This window comes from Microcebus murinus, chromosome 4 (assembly GCF_040939455.1).
Source record: "Microcebus murinus isolate Inina chromosome 4, M.murinus_Inina_mat1.0, whole genome shotgun sequence".
Classification (NCBI taxonomy): domain Eukaryota; kingdom Metazoa; phylum Chordata; class Mammalia; order Primates; family Cheirogaleidae; genus Microcebus; species Microcebus murinus.
In genome coordinates this window covers 103,373,686-103,399,305 of record NC_134107.1, presented here as the reverse complement: position 1 = coordinate 103,399,305, position 25,620 = coordinate 103,373,686, and the positions used below count along the sequence as shown (strand labels likewise).

General features: G+C 54.3%; 1 protein-coding gene across 3 annotated transcripts; it reads right to left on the bottom strand.

Moving 5' to 3' along the window:
• Positions 1 to 218: 218 nt before the first annotated feature.
• SLC37A2 (solute carrier family 37 member 2) lies at positions 219 to 25,154 on the bottom strand. 3 transcript variants are annotated; one of them, XM_012752506.3, is made up of 19 exons: positions 15,352 to 15,734; positions 15,021 to 15,256; positions 11,477 to 11,558; positions 10,947 to 11,040; positions 10,753 to 10,831; positions 9,038 to 9,173; positions 8,546 to 8,622; positions 7,630 to 7,796; positions 6,990 to 7,027; positions 6,568 to 6,720; positions 6,150 to 6,240; positions 5,094 to 5,156; positions 4,569 to 4,654; positions 4,047 to 4,095; positions 3,803 to 3,876; positions 3,610 to 3,688; positions 3,386 to 3,483; positions 3,092 to 3,156; positions 219 to 1,332 (listed from the first exon to the last, which is right to left on the bottom strand). In XM_012752506.3, the coding sequence occupies exons 3-19, from the start codon at positions 11,504 to 11,506 to the stop codon at positions 1,317 to 1,319; spliced, it is 1,395 nt and encodes a 464-aa protein (XP_012607960.1). In that variant the 5' UTR covers positions 11,507 to 11,558; positions 15,021 to 15,256; positions 15,352 to 15,734; the 3' UTR covers positions 219 to 1,316. The 3 variants fall into 3 exon arrangements, with proteins under 3 accessions (XP_012607960.1, XP_012607958.1, XP_012607961.1); XM_012752504.3 differs by lacking the exons at positions 15,021 to 15,256; positions 15,352 to 15,734 and adding an exon at positions 24,782 to 25,154; XM_012752507.3 differs by lacking the exons at positions 15,021 to 15,256; positions 15,352 to 15,734 and adding an exon at positions 24,088 to 24,716.
• Between the last annotated feature and the right edge of the window lie 466 nt (positions 25,155 to 25,620).

Sequence of the window (25,620 nt, the reverse complement as noted above, 5' to 3'; positions counted from 1 at the left end):
CTGTGCAGTGCCTTGGGAAGTGCAATGGTTGTATCTTGTGCTCCAAGCTCTGGTTTGCTCCGAGTGTCACCAATGTCACAAGCAGCCCCTCCGGGAATGCCTCTTATCACCGGCCCCAGTATACTGGACCTTGTGGTCCTGGGACACCACCTCGACAACCCATGCGAGCCCTGCTCCCTGTGGCTGAGCAGCCCCTACCAAGGACAAGCACAGGCACGTCTGGTAAAAGGCAATCTGTATTGGTGCCGATGGACAGCTTTAGGGTCAGATGGAGATGCCAAGAGTCAGCCGGGCAGGATTTGGGGATTTGGGGTGGAAGAAGGATGCGTGTCAGGAACACTGGGTAGAAAAGGGAGCTGCATGTGGTGCTGAGCAACTGCACAGGCAGAAGCTGCTTGAATGAACCAGGCAGTGCGCTCATTTCCTTCTGGTCTTGTCACCCTGATGCCAAGGCATAAGTCCTTTTTGTGTCCATTGTCTACTTCATTCCTAGAGTAGAGCTGGCATACAGCTGGCAGTCAGTAACCACTGGCATTTCATCCTCAAAACACTTAATACACACACTGCTATTCTTAGCCATGCCCAGCCCCTCTTTCTATTCGCCCCACAGCACTGGCCCTGATGTCCTTTTCCTCTGAGGACATCAGGGGCTGGGACCAGAGTTAGTCAAGGGCGGCACGGGCCCAAGAGTGAATGCTGCTTTTGTTCTGTGCCAAGGCAGCCCCCTTGCCTCAGCCTAGTCCTGGCCCGGGAAGAAGAACGATGATGTTGGAGCAGGGTGGGTGATGGAGTTCTCAACAGGATCAAATGGAGGGTAGAGGAGGGTCCAACTTAGGGAAATACAGAGAAGGAAAAGACTAAAATTCATGCACAAAGGGAAAAAAGATAGGCTGAGCACTTTTGAAATGGAGTGAGATGCCTACTTATAGGTACAGGCTGATTACAGAGATTAAAATTTAACATGAGAAGGAGAGAAAGACATTTTCCAAGCCATGGCCCTATTAGAGCCTTCTGTCTCGGAATCTAAACAAGTGAGAGTCTGAGCATAACCTTCCCTTATCGATATGGAGACAGCACTCAGCTCTGATCCCCATCCTTTCTGCTTATAGCTTCTAGAGCTCAGGCTCTTGAATCTTCCATTTCCTCCTGCTTGGCAGTTCCCCTCCCATGGACAATCTCCTGTACCCTTAGCAGTCCTATGGCTGGGCTGGGCTGGCTTTGTCTCCCCCATCTGTGGAAGTTTCCATTGTCTTGCCCATGGGGAGCATGTTGGAGACCCAGCCGGGACCCTCCATGCTTTTCTTCCAGTTGGAGCTTCATATTTCTTTGTACCTGCATGAAGAGGAGAGAGGTAATGGAAGAGAAAGTGAGACACAACTTAATAAGCTCTTGCCCAGTGGGGAGAGGAAAGGCAGGTTCCTAGGGTCCCTTAATAATTGCCTTTCATGTCTGCTGTCTATAATTAGAGCTCCCTTTCCCCTCTCAGGCAGAGTATGGCCAGCTGGAATGATATTTACAACCATACAACAATTATGCTGCATTTGACAGCTTTACAAAGCAGCATCGCATACCCCATCTTGTCTCAGCCTCTGATCAGCCCTGCCAGGTATTTAGGGACAAGCACTCCCATTCATTCAGAAAATCTGGGTGGTAGGCCCAAGATCCTATAGGGGAGTGAGCAGAGGAGGCAAAACTGTCCAGGGATTTTGGATTCCAAGCCCAGTGCTCTGTCTGCTCAAATGACTGATGCCCCTGAAACAGGCCTTTCCACTGAGGGACCAGCGTGGAACGGTGGTGGTACAGAGAAAAACAAACTACCCTAAGGCCCAGTTCGGTGTCAGGCTGTGCTGGGATGAGCTGAGGCCTTGGGCATATTCCCTGAGTTCCATTCTCTCACCTCTAATTGAGAGATTACTGAGAAGTAAGCTAAGATATCTAAAGCTGGACAAAATTCCAGGCACAGAGTAGTTGCTCATTAAATATTTCTTCTTTTCCCTTCTGCTGCTTTTCTTCCCCTTCCTGCCTCCCCTCAGGCCTGGCCCCAGGGGAAGTAGCTCTGCATCTGCCTGAGAACTCCAGGGCACAGCAGGACAGGGGCTGGAATGCTTCCTGCTTCCAGGGTGTCTTTCTGCTCTCCATTTTCGCTGGGGCTGGTGTCCTCCACAAGGGCAAGTGCTTCCCGACAAATAGCTGGTTACCATGACCCCAGGTGCCTTCTCACATTCACCATCCAGCCCAGGTGCACGGCTCCCGCCAGCTCCTCATTGGCAAGAGGCTCCTGCTCAGCACGGCCAAGGGAGAGGGTCACCTGGCCACTAGACCACCAGCACCAGCAGGTAGCCTCAGCCTCTGGCCAGCCAATGCTTCCAGCCACAACCTATTTGTGCCACCTCCACACCGGCCACCACCAGACACCAGGCAGAAAGCACAGCAGGCCAGCCACCGGCACCTGATTTGAATTTTCCTTTAGAGGCTTTGATTGGTAGTTGCTCGTTTCTGCATACCCCAGGCAGAAGGGCCAGATGGCCTTGGGTTCTGAACTTCAGGAAGCACCTGGTGCTCAGTCTGAGTTCCCAGGGAAAACAATTTCCCCATCTCTGCCTCTTCTGTTCCCTAAAACTCTCCCCAGGGGAAGAGGCTGCCAACCTCTGCGGCATCTCAGACCCCTTGGGAAACACTTGCCAAGCACCATGCTTTGCTTGGGTTGAGAGTCTTTAGAACTGGCTTCCAGGAAAACAGAGAAAGTTGGAAAATACCACACAGGAGAGAGGATTTGCACGCAGACCCTGTTCTGACAGCACATCAGTCACAGACCTGAAGCAAATACTCACAAGAGTCATGAGACTTGAGGAAAATACTATCGCGCGTGGGTTAGGGCCACATTAGAGCTATGGAGACACATGGGGACAACAGAGACAGGTTAGTGGGGCTGGAGCGCGGCGGGGGTTCACACGGCACAGCCAGGGGTGGGCTCAGCGCTCCCCAGGTCTGGGCTGGGCAAGCCTCAGACTGGGTATGGAGAGACTGAGCACTGATCCCCACAAGAACTGAGGTTGGCAGAGGGGCAGCTTCAGCTCGCTGGAGGACTCACCCTCTGTCTCTGGTCAGGGATGACTTCCAGGCCAGGATCTCTTTGTACACCAACCGGCAGAGGAACTGCAGGGAGCCCAGGGCGCAGAGGGAAGGGAGGGCACCATTAGCACTGAGCACTTGGTTCCCAGTGTCAGGGGACCAGCGGGCTGTCACTGGGCAGGGGTCACCCATGGGCGGTGAAGTGCAGCTGTTCTCATTGTCCCGGAACCCCCAGTGGCCAATGCTTTGGACCTCCAGCCTGGGGGCACAGAGCATCCCGCAGTACCCATCAGTGTACCCCCAGAACTCTCACCAAGCAGGCCAGGATGTCGGCAGAGATGAGCATGTAGAACACGTTGTTCCAGCCTGTGGGGGAGATGAGCCCGGCCAGCAGAGGCCCCAGAGCCGCGCCTGCGCAGAACAGCGTCGTGAGGAGGGGCTCCCTCACCTGTCCTGCCCACCTGCGGGCGGTGAAGTGTAGCGGGGGTCTGCCCTGGACAAGGCTCAGCTGTGAGGGGCCAAGAGCTCGTCACATACCTATGGAACCAGTGCCATCGATGATGGCCGTGACGGTGGACAGGGCCTTGGCGTTGCCCTGCAGGCTCTTGTGAGTGCCCTGGGGAGAGACAGTGGAGAGGGGCCCAGCTGGGCAGCAGCCCCGAGCCAGCGAACCAGAGAGGGAAATGGATGCAGAGACAGTGGCCTTGACCCAGCCCTCAGCCCAGCTTACCAGGTCAGCGGAGACCGCAGTGGTGATGAGCGCGTAAGGGCCGTTGACCAGCGCCCCGCAGACGATCAGCATCACTGGGCGTGAGCAGAGACGCCCTTAGAGAGGAGGGGCCGCCACGCCCCAGCCCCCAGGCAGGAGCACCCCAGGCCCCCCACCCCCGAAGTCCCTCCACCCATGCCCCTCAGGGGGCCCCCAAGGCGTTGCCTTTCCCGGGGACTGGCAGCACTTGCGACGTCCTCCTCACCTATGGAGCTGGTGACCCCGTTCTGGCCAATGTAGTTGTACAGGAACATCTGAGAGAGGAGCAGGCGAGGCACAGTCACCAGGCCCGCCCCTGCCAGACGGGAGGCCGAGGTCGTACAACCCGCCCTGCCCCAGAGCTCCGCAGGTCATCTTATTCTTTTTCCCTTGAACAGCCAGACTTCTCTGGTCTTAATCCAGGGATAGAAGTGCTAAAACCTGGTCATCTGTTGTTTCCCTTTCCCCAAACAGTCTTCTCTCATATCTACCCTCAATCTCCTCTCCTTTCCTTGTTCGAGAAGTTTAGCAGCTGGTCTCCGTCAATGTCAGCCAGTCACTAATCCCTTTCCCAAACCCTCAGTCTGGATGTCTTTCCAGGTGCCTGCCCCTCTGCTGAGCCTGGCTTCTCCTCCCCCGACGTGTGCACAGAGACAGCATGTGTGTAAACCACGCATGTGCACACAGGGCAGAGGCCGCACGGTCCCTGCTCTCGTGCTCGTGCACTTTGCCCTTGAGTTATACGCACCATGGGGGCAGCCAAGATCAGCATGATGCAGCAAGTGGTGGCCCTGCCGTTGGTGTGGTCAGAGATGAGCCCCGCCATGATGCCGCCTGGAACACACACCCCCTCACACACTGCCACCCACAGAGGACCTCGCCGTCCCGTCACCTGCTACCCAGCTCTGCCCCGTCACCCTGCCCAGCGCTGGCCTGGCATTAAGAACCAGCAGAGACAGTAGAGAGGGGAGGCCCAGCTGAGCGGCAGCACCAAGCAAATGAACCAGAATGGGAGCAGGGCTGACTCCGGGAAGGTGGTGCCTCCTCTGCAGCCCTCCCCAGCACCTGTCACTACAGGAAGACCAAACACAAGGGCCATCTTTCTTAGGCCAACCCAGCCAGGCAGGAACAGAACTGAGAATAAACCCAGGAGCCTTTTTTGTCCCTAGTGCCACCTGTCCAGGTCACAGCCCAATGGGCCTGTCCCTTCTTTCTGCTCCCCACGAGAGAAGAGGGGAAGGCAGCCTACTGGCAAAGTAGGGCAGGGCCTCACCTATGATGCCACCAACATCGAAGAGCGTAGATAGGTCCCCAGCCTCCTTGGCACTAAAGTGAGCTGTGGAACACACAGAGACGTGGTCAAACCTGGCGGCTCAGGGCAGACATCCTGGAGTGCCACCACCAGCAGAATCCCTGCAGAGCACTGACCCCAGCCCAGAGCCTCCTTTTCTGAGGAAGGAGCCGAGGACCGGTCAGGGTCCCAGAGTGAGTGTGCAGCAGTTTAGGACGGATGCTCTTCTGGCCCCCAGCAGGATGACCTTGACCACTTAGAGCAGCCCCTCCCCTGAGAGCCCTGGGACCTGGATCTGAGAACCCTGCCCCGCCCCCCTGCCCCTGCGACCTTTTCCCTGGAGCACAGCAGCCCTCCATGAACCCCCGGCCCAGCCCCACTAGCAGCAGGTGGACTACAAGCTGCTCACATCTACCTGTGCTCACAAACAGAGCCAGGAAGAAAACTTGCAGGAAAATGGGGACCTTGGGTCATAGGCCTTGGCTATGGTTTAGAAAAAGCAATGTCTAGAAGCTTGAATTGTAGCCCCACCTTCAAGATTGCTTCATACTCTGAAGTCAGCATCAAGGCCACAGCACAAAGAGTCAAATGTCCACCGCCCTAGCTTTCCACTGTCCCAGAGAGAGGCCCACAGGTACAGCTGCAGGGGAGCTACAGCTTAAGACCTAGCTGTGACTAATTCCTGCAGTATGCCGTTCAGAGCAAGTACTGTGTGCCGCAAGGTGGTGGTGTCCCCCTCAGGGCTGTGGGCAGGGCGGCAGCTGGGTGAGAGGTCCCGGCCCTGCTGGAGCTGGGAGGCTCCTGGGGGGAGGGGAGGGTGGGGCGGGCTGCTCCTTGGCAGAGCTTTGTGTTCCTGCTCCAGCTAAGCTCCAGCTAGGTTCCAAGGGAGGAAGGTGGCTGGAGTCAGGATCTAGGGGGCCGTGTACAGGGTAATCCTGCCTATATACTGTCATCTCCTGTGTCACCATGACACAACGAGCTTCCTCTTCTACCAGAGACGGCCTTGGCCTCCTTAAGACCCCTTCTCCATGCACTCACCCACATTGAAGATGTAGAGTGGGAGCCAGTAGAGGAAGGTGTAACTGACCAGCTTGGCAAAGAGCAGACACAAAGAGAACTCGATCACGCCCTGGGGAGCAGGACAGAGGGCATGATGGGAAGGGGCCCAAGAGATCCTGGGCCTGTGGCATTCCCAAGGGCTGGCTTGGCACCACCCAGTACTTTTCCCCACCTGCCACGGCAATCAGCCTCAGATACACACCCAACCTCAACGAAAGCCCTGTGGCTGCTGCTCAGTGTTGTTTCTAGACAAGTCTCCCTGAGCAAGCCACCCACCTCACACATCTCCTGTAAAGAAATTCTGGAAACCGTAGATCCCCCAAGCACCCCATCTCCTGATATCCAACAGAAAAGTCTGGAAAGCACCCCTCTCCCCTCCTTTCCACACATTTCTCACCGGGATCCGGAGTGCCCCGAGGAAGCTGATGGCGGCAGGCTCCTCACATGACTCCCTGGAGCATCTGGTTGCAGACTCAAGGCTACTCTCCCTGTTAGAGTAGGGGCTCTTCCCAGGGTCCTCAGGGTTGTCCTGGTCCTCGCCCGGCCCACCCTGAGCAGAGGAGAGGAACCCTTGCTGGGCATGTCCTTGTACCCCTTCCACCGGCCGGAGGGGCAGCCCAGGCTGGAGGAGGCACATGTCTCTCTCCTGGCCCGACTGACCTGCCAGGCCCATCAGATCGTGCGGGACCAACCCAAGGCCTGACATCGGGTCTGAAATCCCTGGGGACCAGGGCTCCCTGCAGCAGCTCCCCAGTCCTGTCTGGGTCCAGCCCTCTGGAGTGGGAGGGCAGGGATGGGACCGGGAGGGTTCACACTCACATGGTGCTGAGGAGGGGTGCAGTCCACATCTTCCGGGTCTGGAAAAAGAAACCTTCTAAGAAGCTTCCCAACAGGCCAGGCCCTCACCTTGCACTGGTCTGAACTGTCCTGGGAGCCAGCCCCACCCTCTACCCCTAAGGTGGCCAGTGTAGGTCCCTGCAGGAGGGAGCAGGAATGGGGCTCAGGAGACCAGGTGTCTGGGCCTGGCTCTCCTAACAGCCAGCGGTGTCACCTGTGTCTCTGGGACTTCAGTGCTCCTAGCTAGAGTGGCTATAATGCCTGGCCTGGCTGACAAAGCTGTCAGGGAAAGAGATGGTGACACCTGTCTGCACCAAATGCAAGAGATGGTTACTACAGGAATGTTCCAGAACTCCGCCTTCCCCTTTCACACGTCTCAGATTCAACCACTGCTTGCCTGCCCATCATGGGCCAGGCGCTTAAACCACAGTGTCTCACTTAACCCTGCAGAAATCTTATGAAGTGCATACGACTATTGTTATTTTACAAAAAAGAAAACGGAGGCTCTGAGAGGTGGTTTGTCCAAAGTCACACAGCTGGTCCTCCCACTCTGTGGCCGGCAAGCTTTCCAGGGGACCCAGCTGCCTCCTCCCCAAAACAGAGCACTTGGAGGCTCACTCACATTCGATGAGGAAGAGGAAGGTGAGGACGCCTACGGCAGCAGTAACGATGCCAGGCACGATGAACGACAGGCCCCAGTCGTCGTTCACCCAGACACCAGCGATCAGGGAGCCCAGGATGTTGCCCACGGACGTGTGGGAGTTCCACACGCCCATGATGAGGCCTCGCCTGCAGGGGAGGGCAGGCAGGAGAGCAGGAAAAGTAAAAAATGAGGCGCCCTGTTCTCAGCAGCTGCCCTGGCCTAGCTCGAAAGGAGGGCTGCCCACAGCTCCCACATGGCTCCAGGACCACAGCCAGCGAGGAGGGGAGGCCCTTGGTGGATGGGGCCCGCACCCCATGCCCAGCTCCCTGGGCGAGCACCGAGGGCGGGCCCCGTGGTCTCGCTCTGAGGCAGTGTCCTCACTAGGGGATGATTCTGCCCCAGGGGGACATCTGGTAATGGCTGGAGACGGTCACAACTCAGGGTGTGCTCCTGGCATCCAGTGGGCAGATGCCACAGATGCTACTAGACCCCCTGCAATGCCTAGGACAGCCCGAGCCAGGCTCTGACAGCCCAGGAGGGCAACGGTGCCGGGCATGGGAACCCTGCCCTAAAGCAACTTATTCTGCACACAAACCAGTTCAAGAAAAAAAGTTTTGTAGGCTTTTGTCTTCATTCAAAATGGAAATGCATCTACTATGAGAAAAAAATATAACTAAAGCTGCCTGTTCTATGGGTCAAAGCCTCGCCAGCGGGAAAGTCAGCACCGCTCTCTAGCTGCCGGAGCGCTGCCCGGATCTCAGTGCGTGAACGGCAGCGACACGGAGGCAGTGTGCTCCTCTTTCCCCCTGAAATTACATTAGAGGCCACGAGTGGCCGCCTGGGGACCCCAGCCCTCTGCATCCTTCCCACTCCTCCTCCTCGGGCACAAACTCACTTTCCCTTGCCGAACCAGTTGCCGACACAGGCCACCACGGAGGGCCAGCCTGTGGTCTGGACGAGTCCATTGCAGATCTGCAGGGAGCAGGACAGTGGGAATGGGCCCGGGCCGCGCTGCTGGCCCCACGCCCCGCCGCTCTGGGTCGAGGGGCTTCAACAGCAAAGCTGAGGGGCCCCACGCCCCGCACTGCCCACCCTGCCCATGCCCCATGCGCACGTCCACACACACCCAACGCCACCAGCTGGCTTTTCCTCCAGCTCAAGGCTGTTCAGGCAGAGGCCAGCCCCAAGTGCAGGGGAAGTGACGAGTGAATGAAGGCACGTGAGACTGGGAGGCAGGCCCCAGCGCAGTGTGATAGAGCAGTGCTGGGCAGGGGACAGGAGTCCAGCCCCAGCCCTCTGTGGCCTGGGAGTGCCGGGGAGGGACCAGGGGTCTCCAGGGTCCTTTCTGAGACAAAAACAGGCCTGAGTGTGAGACAGAGACTCATACCTGCATGAGCACAAAGTACCAGAGCATATGGATGTTCCAGAAATATCCCAAGCCAAAGAGCGAGGTGAAGAGGCCACTGAGCAGCATTCCTGCTGAGAGGTAGTAGCGGAGGGGGAGCCGCTCCCCGAACATCCCACTGGTGAGGAGAGGTGGATTTGTGGTCAGCCCCCTCCCTGTCCACTCCCTGGCGCTCTACTGCCCTGTTCCTCCCTGCCACACTATGACCTCCCTGCGCCACTCGTCCGGGTGGCCTCAGTGCCCCACCAGCCAGACTCCCGCGCTTGCCCTGGCACTGCCGGCCATGCTCTGCGATGTGGGTGTTGCTCATTTTCCTCCCGCTTGGGTGGCACTCCCTGCCACCCCTGCCACTCAGAGCAGTCTCTTCTGTCACTTTTATGGGCCCAGCTGCCACCCAAGCTGCCACCCATATGCTGAACAGCCCCAACCACTGATCTCCAGACGTGATCTGTCTCCCAGAGTTTCAGGGTCATATCCAGACGCCTTCTGGACACCTTTCCTCGAAGCCCCCAAAGCATTTGAAACTCAACACTTGAACACTGAACTCCTCTTCCTTCTCCTGCCACCCAGCCCTGCACCCCTCATCTGAGGGAAAGCTGCCCCTTGGCCACTCAGGCCACGCCAGGCTGCTCCCTCAGTCTCTCGTCTGTCTTTCCACCCCTCACAGTCAGTCTCCAAGGCCACCCACGCTACCTCCTAACTAGTTCTCCGGGATGTTGGTCCTTTTGCGTGTCCATACTGCTGCCGTAACACAAGCTCTCCTCACACCTGCCCCGTGGCGTGACCAGCCTCCCCCTCTCTCCAGTCCGCCTCACGGCCCTCTCAGCTCGCTCGCTCTGAAACGCCAGTCTGAACAGGACTCCCCGAGGAAAGCCCTTCCGCGCGTGGCTCCCAGGCCCTCTGCAAATGACCTTCAGGCCTGCTAAGACCTTCCTCAAATTTTTCCTAAGCCTGTTAGCAGTTCCTCCCCTGGCTCACGCCATTCACGGTTCCTGCTTTCTCATACTGGCCCTTCTGCCTGGGCCACCTTCTCCACCGGAAACCCACCTAACCTTCCCAGTTCACGTATCATCTCATCTAAGAAACCTTCCCTAACCCCTCCATTCGCCCCAGCTTGGGCTACATGACTGCGTCTGAGCTCCCAGAGCACCTGATGGCCACCTCTGTCGCAGAGCCATCACACAGTTTTGTCACTAGCTGCTGATGTATCGGTCACCCCCACCAGCCTTGAGCTCTCTGAAGGCGGCACCCTGCTTTAGTCATCGCGGATTCCTGGCAACGACACTGCGCTTCTGTGGGAAGCCCATGCTTGCTGCCCAGTGTCGCCACAGCCCAGGACGGGGATTGTCCCAGCCATCTCTGCATCCAGGGTCATCCTTCAAGGATCCCGGTCCCCACCTGCCAACACTGCTATCTGGGTGAATAAACTCAAGAGGAGCTTCCAGGAAAACCCTTCCAGGAAAAAGAACTACTGACAGCGGGACCCTAGCAGGTGAAGGGCGGCCTTGGCGACCGCGGTGAGGGGGGGATGGCTGTGGGCAAACTGTGTGTGCAGAAATCTCGGTCTCACATGCACCTAGACGAGCCGTCACTCCCCCGAGGGGCTTACTTCCACCCGGCTGCCCCAGCTTTGTCAAGGGGAGGCAGCAGCTCTGAGCTGTCCTATCTGCATGGTCACAGGCTGGGCCTGTCATTACCTGATGAACATGCCAATGGCATAGGCCACCAGGAAGGCGTTGTCCACGGCCCCCAGTAACTCCTTGTAGTCGTCTTTGTCTGAAAGCAGATGGGAGAGACAGAAAGCTGCAGGAAGTGCCCTCTGGCTCGGGATAAGCCCTTCTTGAGGAGGAGGGGATGGGGATTTGGGAAGGGCAACCTGCCCTGTTCTTACCAAATGGGGCCCAGCTGCACCACGTGGTGTCATTGAGACTGTAGGTATCATTGTTAGGTCTAATCAGCTCCGAGCAGTTCTGGTGCAGCCGGCTCTGGAGAGGCAATGGGACACGCAGGTCAGGTGTCACGGCATTGCCCCAGAGCCCACTTGCTCCAAAGGGGAGCAGGCAACCGCCCATCCCAACCACACCAGGGCTGCTGCCTCCCTCCAGATTCCACGCTGCCCCCTGCTGGCAGCTCCTGCAGGAGCTGACTATAGGGCAAAGTGGCCACATCAGACCCACGAGGGTCCCTGCTCTCCTACTCCATCCACACCCACCCACACAGCCGTCTCGGTGAATAAACTCCAAAGGAGCTCCCAGGAAACACTTCTGGGCAAGGGCCGCTGAAAGTGGGCACCTGCCAAGGCAAGGGAGCAGTCTGGCCACCGTGGTAAGGGAATGGGGATGGTTACAGACTGAGCTCTGGCCCTTCTATCGGAGGCCTGGCATCTGCTACACCCTTCCTCGCCAGCTGGCCCAGCCTCACCTTGACCACACTGATGGGCTTCCTGGACATGTGGTAACAGGTATAGATGAGGAAGGTTAGCAGCAGGATGAAGCCTCGGAACCTGCAGGCAGAGACGGGCGTCAGGGCTGGCTGCAGGTCGGCTGGCTGCAGGCTGGGGGCCAGCATCCACCCACCATCTGGCAGCCCCAGGGCCTCAGCACCACCAAGCTTTTCCCGTCAGGCTCCCCTTCCAGACACAAGTTCTTCGGGGCAGAGGCCAAGGGGAGGCCAGGAACAGATGCCAGAGGCCAGGGTGCTCAGGGTGACCTGCCTCCCCAGTGACCTGTCCTAGTGCCTGGGTCCTCTGACAGAGCCGGCTCAGCACTCAGCCCCTCCTGCTGCCCTGCCCACCTGCCAGCGCCTCGACCTTTCTTTGGCATCGCTGAGGTAGGGGTGCCTCTGTGTGTGGGGGGGGGCAGAGGTGGGGGAGGAGTTGGAGTAATTTTTAAAGTGTCAGAAAAGATGGGGGTGGGAGGCAGGAGAAGCAGGAGAAGGGTCTGTCTTTAAAGCAAGGTCAGCCAGGCGCGGTGGCCCACGCCTGTAATCCTAGCACTCTGGGAGGCTGAGGCGGGTGGATCGTTTGAGCTCAGGAGTTCGAGACCAGCCTGAGCAAGAGTGAGACCCTGTCTCTACTGAAAATAGAAAGAAATTAATTTGACAGCTAAAAATATATAGAAAAAACTAGCTGGGCATGGCGGCACATGCCTGTAGTCCCAACTACTCCGGAGGCTGAGGCAAGAGGATCTCTTGAGCCCAGGAGTTTGAGGTTGCTGTGAGCTAGGCTGACACCACGGCACCCAAGCCAGGGCAACAAGAGTGAGATTCTGTCTTCAAAATAAATAAATGATAAGGCGAGGCCGACACTCCTCTTAAGCTTAGAGCACAGCAGACACAGGGCCTGCTTCAGCCCAGACCATAGCTGGAGGGAGTCAGCAGCGGGACAGCTGGTGACAGAGCCAAGTCCTCCTCCCAGCCCCACTGCGTCCGTTCCACTGGACAGAAAGCCCATTCTTTCCATGTGTGGCTCACATGTCGCGTGTGCCCCATGCCTCATCCCACGCACAGGTCTGGGGTGGAAAGAGCAGTCCGGACAGGCTCCACTCACAGTTTCCGCGGCGCCAGCCCTCCCCACTCCTGAGGCCTGCAGAAGGCCCCTGAGCCTCCTGAGTCACTCACTGTCTGCGTGCCCAGCAGGGCATCAGCTGAGCCCAGTCAGCAGGCAGGGGCCAGGAAACACATGGAAAATAGACCTCAGAATGGGCCCCTGCCCAGGAGGAAGGGCCAGGCGTCAGGGAAGACCCAGAACCATTACCGATCTCGTGGAGAGGGGTGGGAGGGTACTGCAGCCCTTCCATCCCTGGCTCCATGAGCCTGAGGCAGGACACCGGGTGCTCACTCTGCCCTCCCAAAGAGTCTGCCTCTGAACCCCAGACTCACTTCCCCAAACGGCCATGAAGCAACGCAGGCTACCACTTGTGGAACAAAGGGGTATTTCAGCGAAGCCTGAATTTGAGTAGGGCTACCAGGCCCCTTCTCATGCCATCCCCAGACTGAGCTTCTTTTCTGGGACCCCCATAGTTCATCTTAAGAGAATGAAACCGCACTTGCCCTCTCCATTACTTTGCTAAATAATTATCAGTGCCTTTCCATCCCATCAAGCATGAGATTCCAACTACATAGTCTGGACTGCAGGCAGCTTCTCTGGCTGCCAGTTTCTGAAGGTGCATGGGCAGGATCACAGAGGTCCCTAGGGATGGTAACTGACATCAGCAAGCTTGGTGGCAGCAATGTCTTATGGGTTCTACCACTTGCCATATGGCTCATGACTCCTTGTTCAGGGACTTCTAACCTCTGGGAGAAGTCCTCTGAGATAATTTGGAAAGGGTGTCCAGCTGGCCTTCTGCAAAGAGCAATAGATGGAAGGAAACTGTAGCCCACAGCTAATGCCCTCCTGGAGTCGGCCGGGCGCACTGCCCGGTCTAGGCAACAGCAGCCTTGAGTGATGCTTGTTGCTAATTTCCTGTGTAACCCCATGCAAGTTCCTAAGCCTTTTTTGCCTCTGGTTTCCTCATTGGTTGCACATGGATGACAGCATCAACCCCATCTATCTCACTAGACAAGTGGACACTATAGTATGCTCTAGTCCCTGGGTCCCTGGATGTGCCACCTTTAAGACCCCCAGCTCAGCTGAGCCTACCTTGGCTGACCACACGGGTGTGCTGGGGCCCTTGCCAAGATGTTTGTCCATTGAGCATGGTGACAAATCAGACCCTCTCTGGGTCTGAGAGATTGCCATGGCCTTGAGGCCCCACTGGGGCACCTGGCTGTGAGTGGTCTCCCATGACAGGCCTGGCAGTGAGGCCCTTGCCAGATCTGGGCCCCCAGTGCTGACTGGGAAGCCAGGATGTGCCTCAGAAGATATGCTGAGCCCTCCCAGGGCTGGTCAGTGACAATGGGGGCCCAAAGGAACAGTGTGGCTGCCAGCACCCTTTCTCCTTCCACCGGCCACCATGCTGCTTCAACCCAAGGCCTCAGTCCCCCTCCCCTGCCTGTCTCCTTCCTGTGGTCCAAGTGTTCTTCCCCTCCTGTCCCTTTCGTCTGGAGTCCTGGCCCTCAACCCTTGTAGGAGATGCTGTACCAGAGTGCGACAAACTCATGCCTGTTTCTAACATCCTGGTTCTCTTTGGCAGAAACAAGACTGCTCTCCTATCCACCCTGTGCCCATCCTGTGCCGGGCTCCATGCTACGGATCCAGCAATAGCAAGAGAAATCACAGAGGGTCTCAACCCCTTCGAGCACAGGGGTCGGGGAAAGAGACAGAACTGGTGTGACGGTGCCATAGACGACAGCATTCCTGGGTGACATGGGAGCACAGAAGAGGGACAGTCAGCCCAGCCAGATGACAGCAGCATCAGGAAAGGATTCCAGGAGGTGAGGCTTCAGCTGCCTCTTCAAAAACAAGCAGGAGGGGCCGGGTGCAGTGGCTCACGCCTGTAATCCTAGCACTCTGGGAGGCCGAGGCGGGAGGATCGCTCAAGGTCAGGAGTTCAAAACCAGCCTGAGCAAGAGCGAGCCCCCGTTTCTACTAAAAATAGAAAGAAATTAATTGGCCAACTAAAAATATATAGAAAAACTTAGCCAGACGTGGTGGCACATTCCTGTAGTCCCAGCTACTCAGGAGGCTGAGGCAGAAGAATGGCTTGAGCCCAGGAGTTGGTTGGAGGTTGCTGTGAGCTAGGCTGATGGCATGACACTCTAGCCCGGGCAACAGAGTGAGACTCTGTCTCAAAAAAAAACAAACAAGCAGGAGGTGGCCAGGCCAATGAGGGCCAGGGCAGGGAGGGTGTGCCCGGGAGAGGAAACAGCATGTGCACAAGCATGGAGGCTTGAAATAACACTACTTGTCTTTGGAACTCTGTGCTGTCCAAGATATTTGATGGTGGGGTAGAGCCGAGCATGGAAGCAGTGGTGTCGGGCCAGGCCACGCAGGGCGCTGGGTACCGAGCTGTGGAGTGCAGGCTACCTCTCGAGGGTGATGGGAAGCTAGTGAGAGGGCTGGGATTTCCTAGGCCAGGGGGCGTCCGACACCATCCAGGTAAAGACCCAGGGCTCTCCCCTGTGGACTTTGGCAGGAAGCCCCACACAGTTTCCTCGCTGAAGAAGGGCCAGCTCCCTGTGCCTTTTCCATCCTGCCCGCCACTCCCCGGCACGTGGCAGCACCCAGAGGACCCTGCGTGGTGTATTTCTAGGAGCCGATGTCTATAAGAGAAAAGAGCAAGGACTCAGGAATCACGCAAAAGGTGGTTTCATTCCTTAAATCCATTTGGTTATCTGAAAAGCAGAGAGCTTATTACCTTTCTCATAGAACTACTGACAGGTTAATGAGATGATGTATGTAACAGGTCTTCAGTTGTTCCCAACATCCAGTGGGCACTTAAAACTGACAGCCAGTATGTTTCCGATTTTTAGATGAGGAAGAAGAGGTGGTCCATGCTGCTGTGTTAGGGGTGCAGAATGGGGTCGGAGTCTGGCACCAAGCCCCTCTGGGTGTTGGGAGTTCCAGGTAGATTCACCTGGAAGGTAGAGATTTGGATACCAGTATGGCCCTCTCCTGCCTACCTCCCTACTGTGCATACGGGGGTCTAGATGAAAATGAAGACCCCTAGAGCCCTCCCCTTGCCTGGGATGGGTTTGAGTGTCTCTGGGGTGGGGGGATGGCTGCTGGGGCCTCCCCACAGTGCTCCCTCAGGAGAGACAGGGAGACCGGCAGGTGTCCACACTGGTAGCCCTGCTAGATCCCAGGATTCCAGCCCTGCCCTCCTCCCCAGACTGGTCTGACTTCCCTCTTAACTCTGACACCCAAGATAGCAGGAAAGGCATGATTCCTGGGGGCAGGAGGTCCTCAACTGTGTGATACGAGGCTTCGCACTGGGACTTCCTGCCTGGACTCCACAGAAATGGCAGGACAAGCTCCTAGTCATTCCACAACCTGAGCACAGAGCACTTGGAGCCTGGCCTCCTCCTCTTTGCCTGGTGTTCTTCCCATCCACTTTGGCAGGTGTTCTGAGCAAAAGGCCAAGGGGCCATAATTCAAAGGGCCTGGGTATATGGGTCCGATTAAGGTCTAGCTAGGCCGAGGCCAGGCTGCCAAGTGACACTAACTCACACAAGGGCGGCTGACATGTTCCTCTGGTGTGTAGAACCCATCAGTTTCACTTCTCTTCTCACAAGCCCTTCCTCATGAATCGAGGGGTCCAGAAGAGGAGACGGGGACAAAATACATACAGTTTGGCCTTGCCTAGCTAGCCCTGGGGTGGCTATGAGGGAAGGGATGGCAGCCAGCAGGCCAAGGACCAAAGGCCATGCTGGGCAAGGCCCCCACACCATTCCAGGTGGGGCTGGCTGCCCCGTGACCCTCTAAGTCTTTGTTAGCAAAAGTGGCACTTCTTAGAGTCCCACCTGCTCCCACCCCATACTGGTTACTGAATGACCGAGTCAGACAGAGGTGGACTGTCTTTTAACTACGGCTGACAGTCCAACTTATTCTTTTGAAGGAGCTCAACACTAGCTTTATCGACCTTGTTAAAACTTTGCACTAGAAATTCTTCTGGAGTAGGAACAAGGAACAGCGTCCCAAAGCGGCAACAGAATAAAGACAAACAAACAAACAAAAACCCCAAAGGACCTGCCACCACCACTACAACAACAGAAAACCAAGAAGAAACAACATAGCTGAGGGACACTGACCTTAGGAGATGGTACAAACAGGCCCCCTTTCCCTGGTGGCTACCTTGTCACCCCATAGTCCAGGCTGGCTGTGGCTGCAGGTGACCTTGGCACTTGCCCTGAGGAAATGGGCTTGGTGGCCTGTTCTTGGATTTGCCTGGTCTGAGACTGGGCAGATCTGAAAAGGATAGAGGGCTGAGCGTGCTAAGTACCAGGCTAGGCCGATGGTGACAGTCCCCCCCTGCCCCGCCCTGTCCCTGCCAAGTCCTCCATTGCCACGGGAGGTATCCTGTGGGGAGAGGCCAGCCAGGAACAGGTCCACAGGCCAGAACCCTGAGCCAGGCCTTCAGTGCACCTGAGGGGAAGGCCGGTCCAGGAGGGCGCTGAGAACGGCAGGCACGAAGGTCTCCAGGGCGAGAGCCAGCCCGGGGAGCCATCTCCCGTTGCCCTTCCTCCAGCTGGGACGCAGGGCTTGGCCCCAAGATCCTTCCTGGGGAAGGGAGCCATTGGCTAGTGGCCACAAGGAACTCAGGACTCAGAAGAGATTGGTGGCTAGGGTGATGATCTGGTGATCTTTTTCAGGAAAGAGGCAAAGACAGTACAGGTTGCTTTGCTTTGAGAAGAAAGCGGAGTGGGGGCAGCCTGAATGCTCCTACCGCCCTCAGCTCAGCGCGACCTTCTGTTTAAGCCGCTGGGGTCACTGAGGAAGAGTGTGAGAGCTGGCGGGTGTGGAAGAGGTGGCTGGCGGGTATGAAGTGGGCCTCTCTTCTGAAGAAAGGTTGTGTAAACAGCACGGGTGGAAGTGTGTTGGCGATGGCAGAGCTGTGGCCCTGCCCGGGGGCAAGAGTGCTTCCTCACAGCTCTCCTCACCTGACACCCTCCTTCCCGGAGCAGGAAAGATTCAGGGGACCAGGCTTGAGCCAGAGGCCGAAAGCGAGCGGTGACACCACCGCCCTGCGCCCTGGCGGTATCCACACCAACCCTGCAGTCAGAGAAGGCGGAGTGCTGGCCTTCAGGGACTCTGCCCCTGGGTCCTTCCTCATTTCTGTTGATACTTTGGGACTGGTCAGCTCTGACCTTGGCACTCAGTTGCTACTGCTTAACTGGGAGAAGTAAGGCCTTGGCCGACCATACAGACGATTTCAAAATGCTCACTACCTTCTAGACCGGTCCCTGGGGCCTGAGTCAGACAGCCCCACTCAAAGCCAGTGAGGTACCGGCCAGGCTCCGTAAGGAGGGAAAGAGGAAACAGCAGGGTGGAAGAGGAAGCAGAGAGCGGCTGGGGGAGAAGCTGGCAGTCACGAGGGCGTGGGGGAAGGGACCGCCACACCACAGGCACGCGCTCCGCCCGCCATGGGGGCCGGGCCCCAGCTCTCCCCCCGCGCCCGCTCTTCCTTTCCAGAGCAGCCCCTGCCCTCACCCGGCACCTCTTCACAGGGAAATCAGAGAAAGCCGCACGGCCAGCATCAGGCCCCTGAGCTGACGGGGGCCATGGCGGGACATGGAAAGGATGTCAGACCAAAAGAGGCTGAGTCTTAATTTCTGCTCCTGCCTCTGACTGTGACCTTGGGCAAGTTGTTTAACTTCTGAAGCCTCAGTCTGATCATCTTTTCAGCAAGACAGTACGCTCCTGCTGCAGGGGCTTGTCGCCAGGATTAAATGAGATAGGTGGATGTGAAGATACTGCCACCCAGCACGTCTCCTCTAAGGGAGCATTTGAAGGTACTTCTCCCACACGTTCCCATGGGTGGACGCCAGGGTGTGGCAGTGTAAGCCCTTAGCTAACTCCACAGGCGCATCCATCTGTCCCAGCTGCAGCTCAGCCCTGGCCTTTCCCAGCTCGCAAGGGCAGATCAGGGTGTGGGGAAAACAGCGCCAACGTGGGAGTTCACAGTCCCGCTCTTCCTGCCTGCCCAATCCACCGCCAGCCATTCCTGCTCATCCAGCTGCCTCATCACCTGGTCCCTCCTCCCACACGCTTCTCTTCTCCACGTCCTGAGCTGTCCACCTCACATGCCCCTGGGAAACGGGCCCAGCCCCAGAAGTATCTGCCACAGTCATCTTCCCTGCTGCCAGCTGCCCCCGGGCACGCCCACGCAGACACTGGCGCGGAAGGCAGGCACCTGCGCGGCCCAGAGCTGGGGAACCTGCAGGTGCCCTGTGGCTCTGGAACGCCATGGAAAAGCTATTCATTCTCATCCCGACAGAGGGGATCTGACAGGAGAAGGAGCAATAACACCTTCCCGGCGGAAACTCCTCGGCCTCCACACACCTGACTCCAGCCTCAACTCCAGGGACTGCTCCTGCAGCGCCCCACGCTCCTGTCGGCCGGAGCGCCACCTTTCCAGTCTGGAGACGGGAGACAGGCTATGTCTTCACCCCGTGCCTTTGCTGGCTCTGTGACCTCTGCGCAGAATCCCTCCAGGTCCAAGTCAAAGATCACCTTCTCCTCCTAAGAGGGCAGACTCTCTCCCTCCGCATACCCTGATAAGCACCTAGCAAGTGCTACGTAGGCCAGCGCCTGGCCAAGTGCTTTAAGCAGTTTCTCATTTAATTTCACTACACACTGTGATATAAGTACATCATTACTTCCAATTTACAGATAAGGAAATTGAGCCTTAGGGAGACTAAGTGATTTGTCCAAGGCCAAATGGCCATGCGATCTTTTCCCCATACCATGCTATTATCAGGAAGACGCGGAAAGACCACGGGCTTCCCAGTCAGCCTAACCTGGATTCAAATGCTAGCAATGTGACACCGGACAGGCTTACATAACGTCCCTGTGCTTCATTATCTCCGTACGTTCAGTGGGGAAGCCAACATTCACCTTGCACTTCTACAAGAATTACAAATAAACAATGCCTGGCACAAAGTAGTAGGAAAAGCATAGATAACAGTCAATAATTAATGTTCCCTATGAGGCTGGTGCTGATCTAAGTACTTTACACACTGTGCCTCACTGACACCTCACAACACTCGTATGACACAGGTGGTACTAATGTCCCCATTTTATATATGAGGAGTCCAAGACCTGGGCCAATCCACCTTCGGCTTCCTACCCTGTCTTCTTCACTTCTGCTTAAATGCCCTCCTCGGGGACATGTGAAAGCAGTAAAATGTGACAGACAGTTCATTTCTAGATTTCGGACTATAAGTCTTTGTTCTGTTTCCCTCCACCCCAGCCTGTGTGTTGTTTGGCACAGGAAAGGTGAGCTGAGTTAACATCTCTCTGTAATAATATGATCACTAACAATAACAAGAGCCACCGTGTATTACATGCTTCCTACATGCCGAGCAATTGGCACATGTAATCTCCAGTACTATGTGTCAGACATGCTCCACAAAGCAGCTTTCCTCAGCATTACCGCAGCTGACCTCTCCATTCCGCTGGCTGGTCCTCTGAGTGACACAGCACGAACAAAACATCACCCTTTGGCACTCAATACACAGACCGTGGCCTTCTAAAATTGCTGACTTATGTGTACACACCCTCTATCTACTTGATCCTTAGTTCCAGAAGGTCTTTGCAGGCCTCAGAGTTTAGCATAATAAAGTACCTGCAGTAGACCTACGTTTCGTGTTTGATAGGAATTCAAACCCATTCTCATCAGGGAGGAAGTAAAAGGACACCCATTGAGTACCCACGGTCAGCCACAAGGGGTCAAGTATGTTTACATATATTGTCACATTTATCCTCAAGAACCCACCTGATTTTTACAGACGAGGAAACTGGGGCGGGGTGGAGATAACTATTCAAGGCCCACAGTGGTGGAAGGACTTTAAAACAGGTCTGTCTAAATCTCAGAGATAGTGGAGGGCACAGTAGCCAAATTCATACTTTGAGGAGCATGCAAGTGACATGTGGTTGGAGAAAGTTGCGTAACACTAATAAAACACTGGTGTGTGACAGATTGTTTACAATGATCCGCTCTCCCCACCTCCCATTTTCTCTGAAATATCAGTTACTTTGGCTAAAGGATATAATTAATATACACAAATGAGACTCTGCTAGGAGCAACAGTGGCAGAGACATATGACTGTATGCATGAGAGTGAAATGTGTTTTTATTTATTAAGGGGAAAAAAAAGAGTTTTATCCTAAGTGAAATGACTGGTGAAATGAGAAAGAGGACAGTCAAGGACAAAACCTACTGGATACATTTGTAAAAGATTTGTGGAAAGGGAATTTGATTCTACTATGTGCAAATAATAACTCTGAAAATAAGCAATTAAATGTGTTAAAATTGGCTCAATTTTGGTGAGTTTATTCATGTTGTTTTTACAAAGAGAGACCTGGATAATGACAAAGATGTATTCTTTAGTCTTTTAAAAAGAGAGGTATTGGCAATAATTCAGGTTTATTTGATATGCTAATATTGATCAGTTGCATCGGAATAATTGTCAGATCAGAAGAGATACTCACCCTCCTCTAGGTTAAATTTATATAGGTAAATATTATTTATATAAACATTTCAGAAATTGTAAACTATACGCCGCATGAGAGTTCCTGGTGCCCTCTCTGTCCATGATGTTTCCATCTATCGGCACCTGGTGGTGACCTACCTGCTGACGACAGTGTAGTGTCACCAGCTGTTATTTCAGCTACGATTTAAAACGTTACTCGCTGGCTGCAACTTCTTAAATTTAAATCTAGCATCTTCCAGGCCATCAGTTTTCAAGGACTAATTCCAGACTTAACTGAATCTCTTTAGTTGATATTCTCAGTATATTATGTAAATTATGTCTCAGGGCTTTTGTATGCTATATCTTAAGATTTTTTTTCCCTCTGTAAAAATTATGTTCATCCATTTTTATAAATTAATGTAACATTCACTGTCTTCTTTGAAATTAGCCTTATTATGTTCTTAGACATTGTGTAGAATTTTTGTTTGTTTAGGTTGGCTTCTTTTTGATTTGTAGACCACAGGAGCAACCAAATTGCCTTGTCAGTTGCATTACCCTTATCATGAATTCTCATCAGATTGTTCACTTTTGAAAATTATCAGTAATAAGTTAACCAGCGCTTTTTAAGTCTCCGTCACCCACAGATAGTTTTTATTTTACTCTGTTGCTTCCTAAAGGCCCTGCAATCAACTATAGGATAGAATTTTATTTTATTTTATTTTACTTTACTTTATTTTATTTTTTTAGAGATGGGGTCTCAGTAGGTTGCCCAGACTGGAATGTAGTGGCTGTTATTCACAGGTGTGATCATAGCATAGCACACTACAGCTCCGAACTTCTGGGCTCGAGCAATCCTCCTGCCTCAGCCTCCCAAGGGGGGACTACAGGTGCTCCACCGTACCCAGCAGGCCAGAGATTTTATTGTTAATAGCCAAGAACTGCTCAGAACAGCACCGTACTGAGTACTTACTTTTAGGTACAGACTTTGAATGGCACTACTTAGATAACTTTGAGAACATACTAGTGGACTGACTCAGAAATTCCAGAACTCTTTAGTCAAGAAGCAGATGGGTTTTTGAGATTGCTAACCCAAGATTCAGAGGGACAGAACTAATCCCATAGGACTGAATTAACTGATAAAGGATGACTGTCTTTTATGTTTAAAACATTGTTGCTGTTGCTACAGTGTTCTATTTTCTGGATATATAAGGAAGACCTTTCTCTTTCTTCTTAGGCTATATTAAGCCATAACAATTTAGTGGACTCTGCTTTTGTAAACTGAAATGACATATTTATAAATATCTTATTCCCACTACCTAACTCCTCAGAATTCAGAAACTCTTATTGAGTCTTCTTGCTTTTAATGGCAACATGGTTGTTTGCATAGGTTTAATGAGAATCTGTCTTCTTTTACATCAAGACATAATTAGAAAAATTTGTTATACAACCATGGCCTTGCCTGGAATGTCATATTTGACAAGAATGCCTATTTAATCAGATATAGCCAGGAACTAACATTCACTGTATGGAGCCAATACTAATAGAACCCTCTCAAGAAAACTGGCTTTACTAGGTTCCCAGCTCTCTAAGTTAACTCCCTAACTGGCCCAGAAACCTTAAGATATTTGAGACCTTAAGAAGAGAGGAATTTGCCCGATTTTGTAGGTACACAAGGTAAAACCTGGTGGAAATAATTTCCTGGCTTGGCTTCCTAATCTCAGGATAATACATAGTTAAAGGCTTTTAAAAATCTAATCTAAGATTCCTTAAGAAAACTTCCAGTAAAGCAAACTGAACAAGGCCTATATGGTAAATTAACATTTTTGGTATACCTATATAAATAAATCAGATGAAATCTAATGACTGTTAGATTTTGTGACCAAGAATAATCTTTCTAGGATACTATTTTTTAAGTCAAAACAGGGAAGACAATAGAAAAAAAAACTGCGTGGGGAACCTGTAGCCTCCAAGCTACCTGTGGCCCTCCAGATCCCCAAGTGTGGCCCCTTATTTTACAGAACAAATCCTTTTAATAAAGGGATTTGGTCTATGAAGTTTGGATTTAGTCAAAAGGCTGCACTCGAGGATCCAGAAGGCCACAGGTTCCCTACCCCTTACAGATTCTAGCCTTTTATTCACTTTGAGCTATTTTACAATTCTTCAAGGTAATAGGTAACTGATAAATCATGCAAAATATGTCTATGAAGATAGTTTCAATAGTCTTCCCTCCCAACCTGTGGAAAAACCAGTTTGGTCTCAGTATTCCTGATCTGTAAATGGGTATGTTCTTTAGATTTTCTTTTTTAAATTGTGGTAAAATACATACATATATATATAACATAAATTTTACCATTTAACCATTTTTAAGAGTGGCATTAAGGATATTCACATTGTTGTGCAACCATCACCACCATCCCACTTCAGAACTGCTTTCATCTTCCCAAACTGAAACTCCACACCCATTAAGCAATAACTCCCCATTTCCCTTCTTGGATTCTCCTTTGAACCAGTTAGAACATCTGGCTCCTTCATTATGAGTAAAATAAAATCTTTAACACATGTTCATTTTTATATCCTTATGAGAGTCATGATTTTAATCTTTTTCTGAAAAATATTTTTTAATAGTCCCAAACTCAAAAAAGACCAGGTAAGTAATCCAAATTAGTGAAGAAGGTTGGAAGTGACGAAGACTGTCACCAGTTGGAAAGTGCCTAGGATCACCAACTGTCTTGCTCTGCCCAGGACTGAAAGGGTGGGGGACAAAAGACTTCCTGTTTCAACCAACAAGTTGGTCACCCTAAAAACACCAGCCCTATCTAAAAAGGACTCCTCAATCCTACTAATTTCATTTGGAAATTTAGGCCTGGTATTGCTACATCATCTATTTTTCAAGAGAAGCCAGGAATCTATTCTCGTTAAATTTTATAATTTGTAAATGATGGCGACTAACACAATATTTACCAAGTATGCAATCCAAGCAGACGGCTCCAGCATTTGAATGGCTCGGGGACACAGAGTCAGCAGAACATCTCCGTCCTGCCAGGCAGCCCCTGTGGTGGCCTTCTGTGGCCAGGCGGAAACTGGCACCAGCTCCCCCACTGGGGGGACCACCCAGATGTGGAGCAGCTGCCGCTCTGCTGAGAGGTGCGCCCTTTCCGGGGTGTCTCTCAGCGCCTGGACCCCTCAAGGCAAGCTCCCAGGACCAGTGAGTTCTGGCCTTGGTGCTGCCCAAGGGCTAACAGAGACCGAAGAGGACACTCATGAACCCCCACGGCCAGCTTTTTACGCTGCCACCTGGCTTCCCTTCCCCAGCCTCCAAGTCCGCGTCCCCCAGGTGCTCAGTGACATGAAAGTGAGGTGCTCGGAAGGCTCCCCGGGGTGTGTGTGGCGGGGAGGATGGCAAACGGGAAGTGATGGAGACCCTTGCAGGCGGGCTGGTCTTTGGCAGTGTCCCGTGGCCCGCGGGCTGGGGAACGCGGCGGGCGCCGGGGGGACAGTGCGCGCTGTCAGCCTCCCAGGCTGGCGCCGCTGCAGGAGCCCGACTAGAGCCTGCCAAAGCCTCGAGCGGCGCTGGGGCCGCCCCAGTCCCGAGCCCTCCGGCGTCCCGCCGGCCGGGCGCTGCTGCCTGGCCGCCTCCCTCCCCCAGCCCGCTCACCAGCTGTCCCGGGAGAAGGAGCGGAAGAACCAGACACCCGGAGCCAGGGAGGACCGCATCTCGCCCGACCGGTACCCGAAGCTGAGGCGACGGAGGCGGGCGCAGCGCTGGGCGCGTGTCCCGGACGGGCTGTCAGCGGGGTTTAAATGCCCCGCCGGTCGGCCCGCCCTGGCCCCGCGGCCGGAGGTCAGCAGCCCCCGCCCCGTTGCACCTGACCGCCCTCGGGGTCCGGCCCAGCGCAAACCGGCTGGCCATCCCCCAGCCCGCTCGCTAGCACCGGAGTTTCCGTGCTGTGCTTCGCCTCCCGGGCCAGAGACTGAAGCTCTGTTTCTGGGGATCCTCTTTCTGCTCTGCACTTTCTGCCTCACCACCCTCCAGGGAAATGAAAGTAGCAACCCCAGACATTGCTCTATGTGACGTTCACGCCCGCCCACAGCTGTCCCCTCAGCACTTCCCATCCTGAGAAGCATGGGCCGGGACACAGATTGGGACACCGGGGCAGGAGGGCTAGAGCTGACGCTCAGTGATCCCTGCATCACACCGATCTGACTGCGGGTGCCTCCGGGAACGCAGGAGGTTTTTCAGGGATGGACAATATTTGGCCCCAAACACACCTCCCAGCCTCGGGCTGGAGCTTCCTGCTGTGCTCAGATTCCAGACCAGGTATTGGGCCAGCCAGGACTATACTAGTCCCTTCACAGACCCTGGTCTCCCACCTACTCCTGGAACAGTGTGGCAATCACTGCTGCTCTCCCTTCTGGAGGCAAGCAGCCAGGTGGCAGTGAAGGGCCAGGAGGGCCTACCAGCAGGGACTTCTGTGCCTCTAGCCTTAAGATTTC

What these genes read in the sequence shown, in the direction of transcription:
- SLC37A2 (XM_012752504.3), bottom strand. Translation starts at nt 24,840, where the DNA reads ATGCGGTCCTCCCTGGCTCCGGGTGTCTGGTTCTTCCGCTCCTTCTCC. An exon ending in GTGCAGCTGGGCCCCATTTG is followed by an intron (nt 10,832 to 10,946) that starts GTAAGAACAGGG and finishes ATCTGCTTTCAG; the next exon opens with ACAAAGACGACTACAAGGAG. An exon ending in ACTCTACATCTTCAATGTGG is followed by an intron (nt 5,157 to 6,149) that starts GTGAGTGCATGG and finishes TGTGTTCCACAG; the next exon opens with CTCACTTTAGTGCCAAGGAG.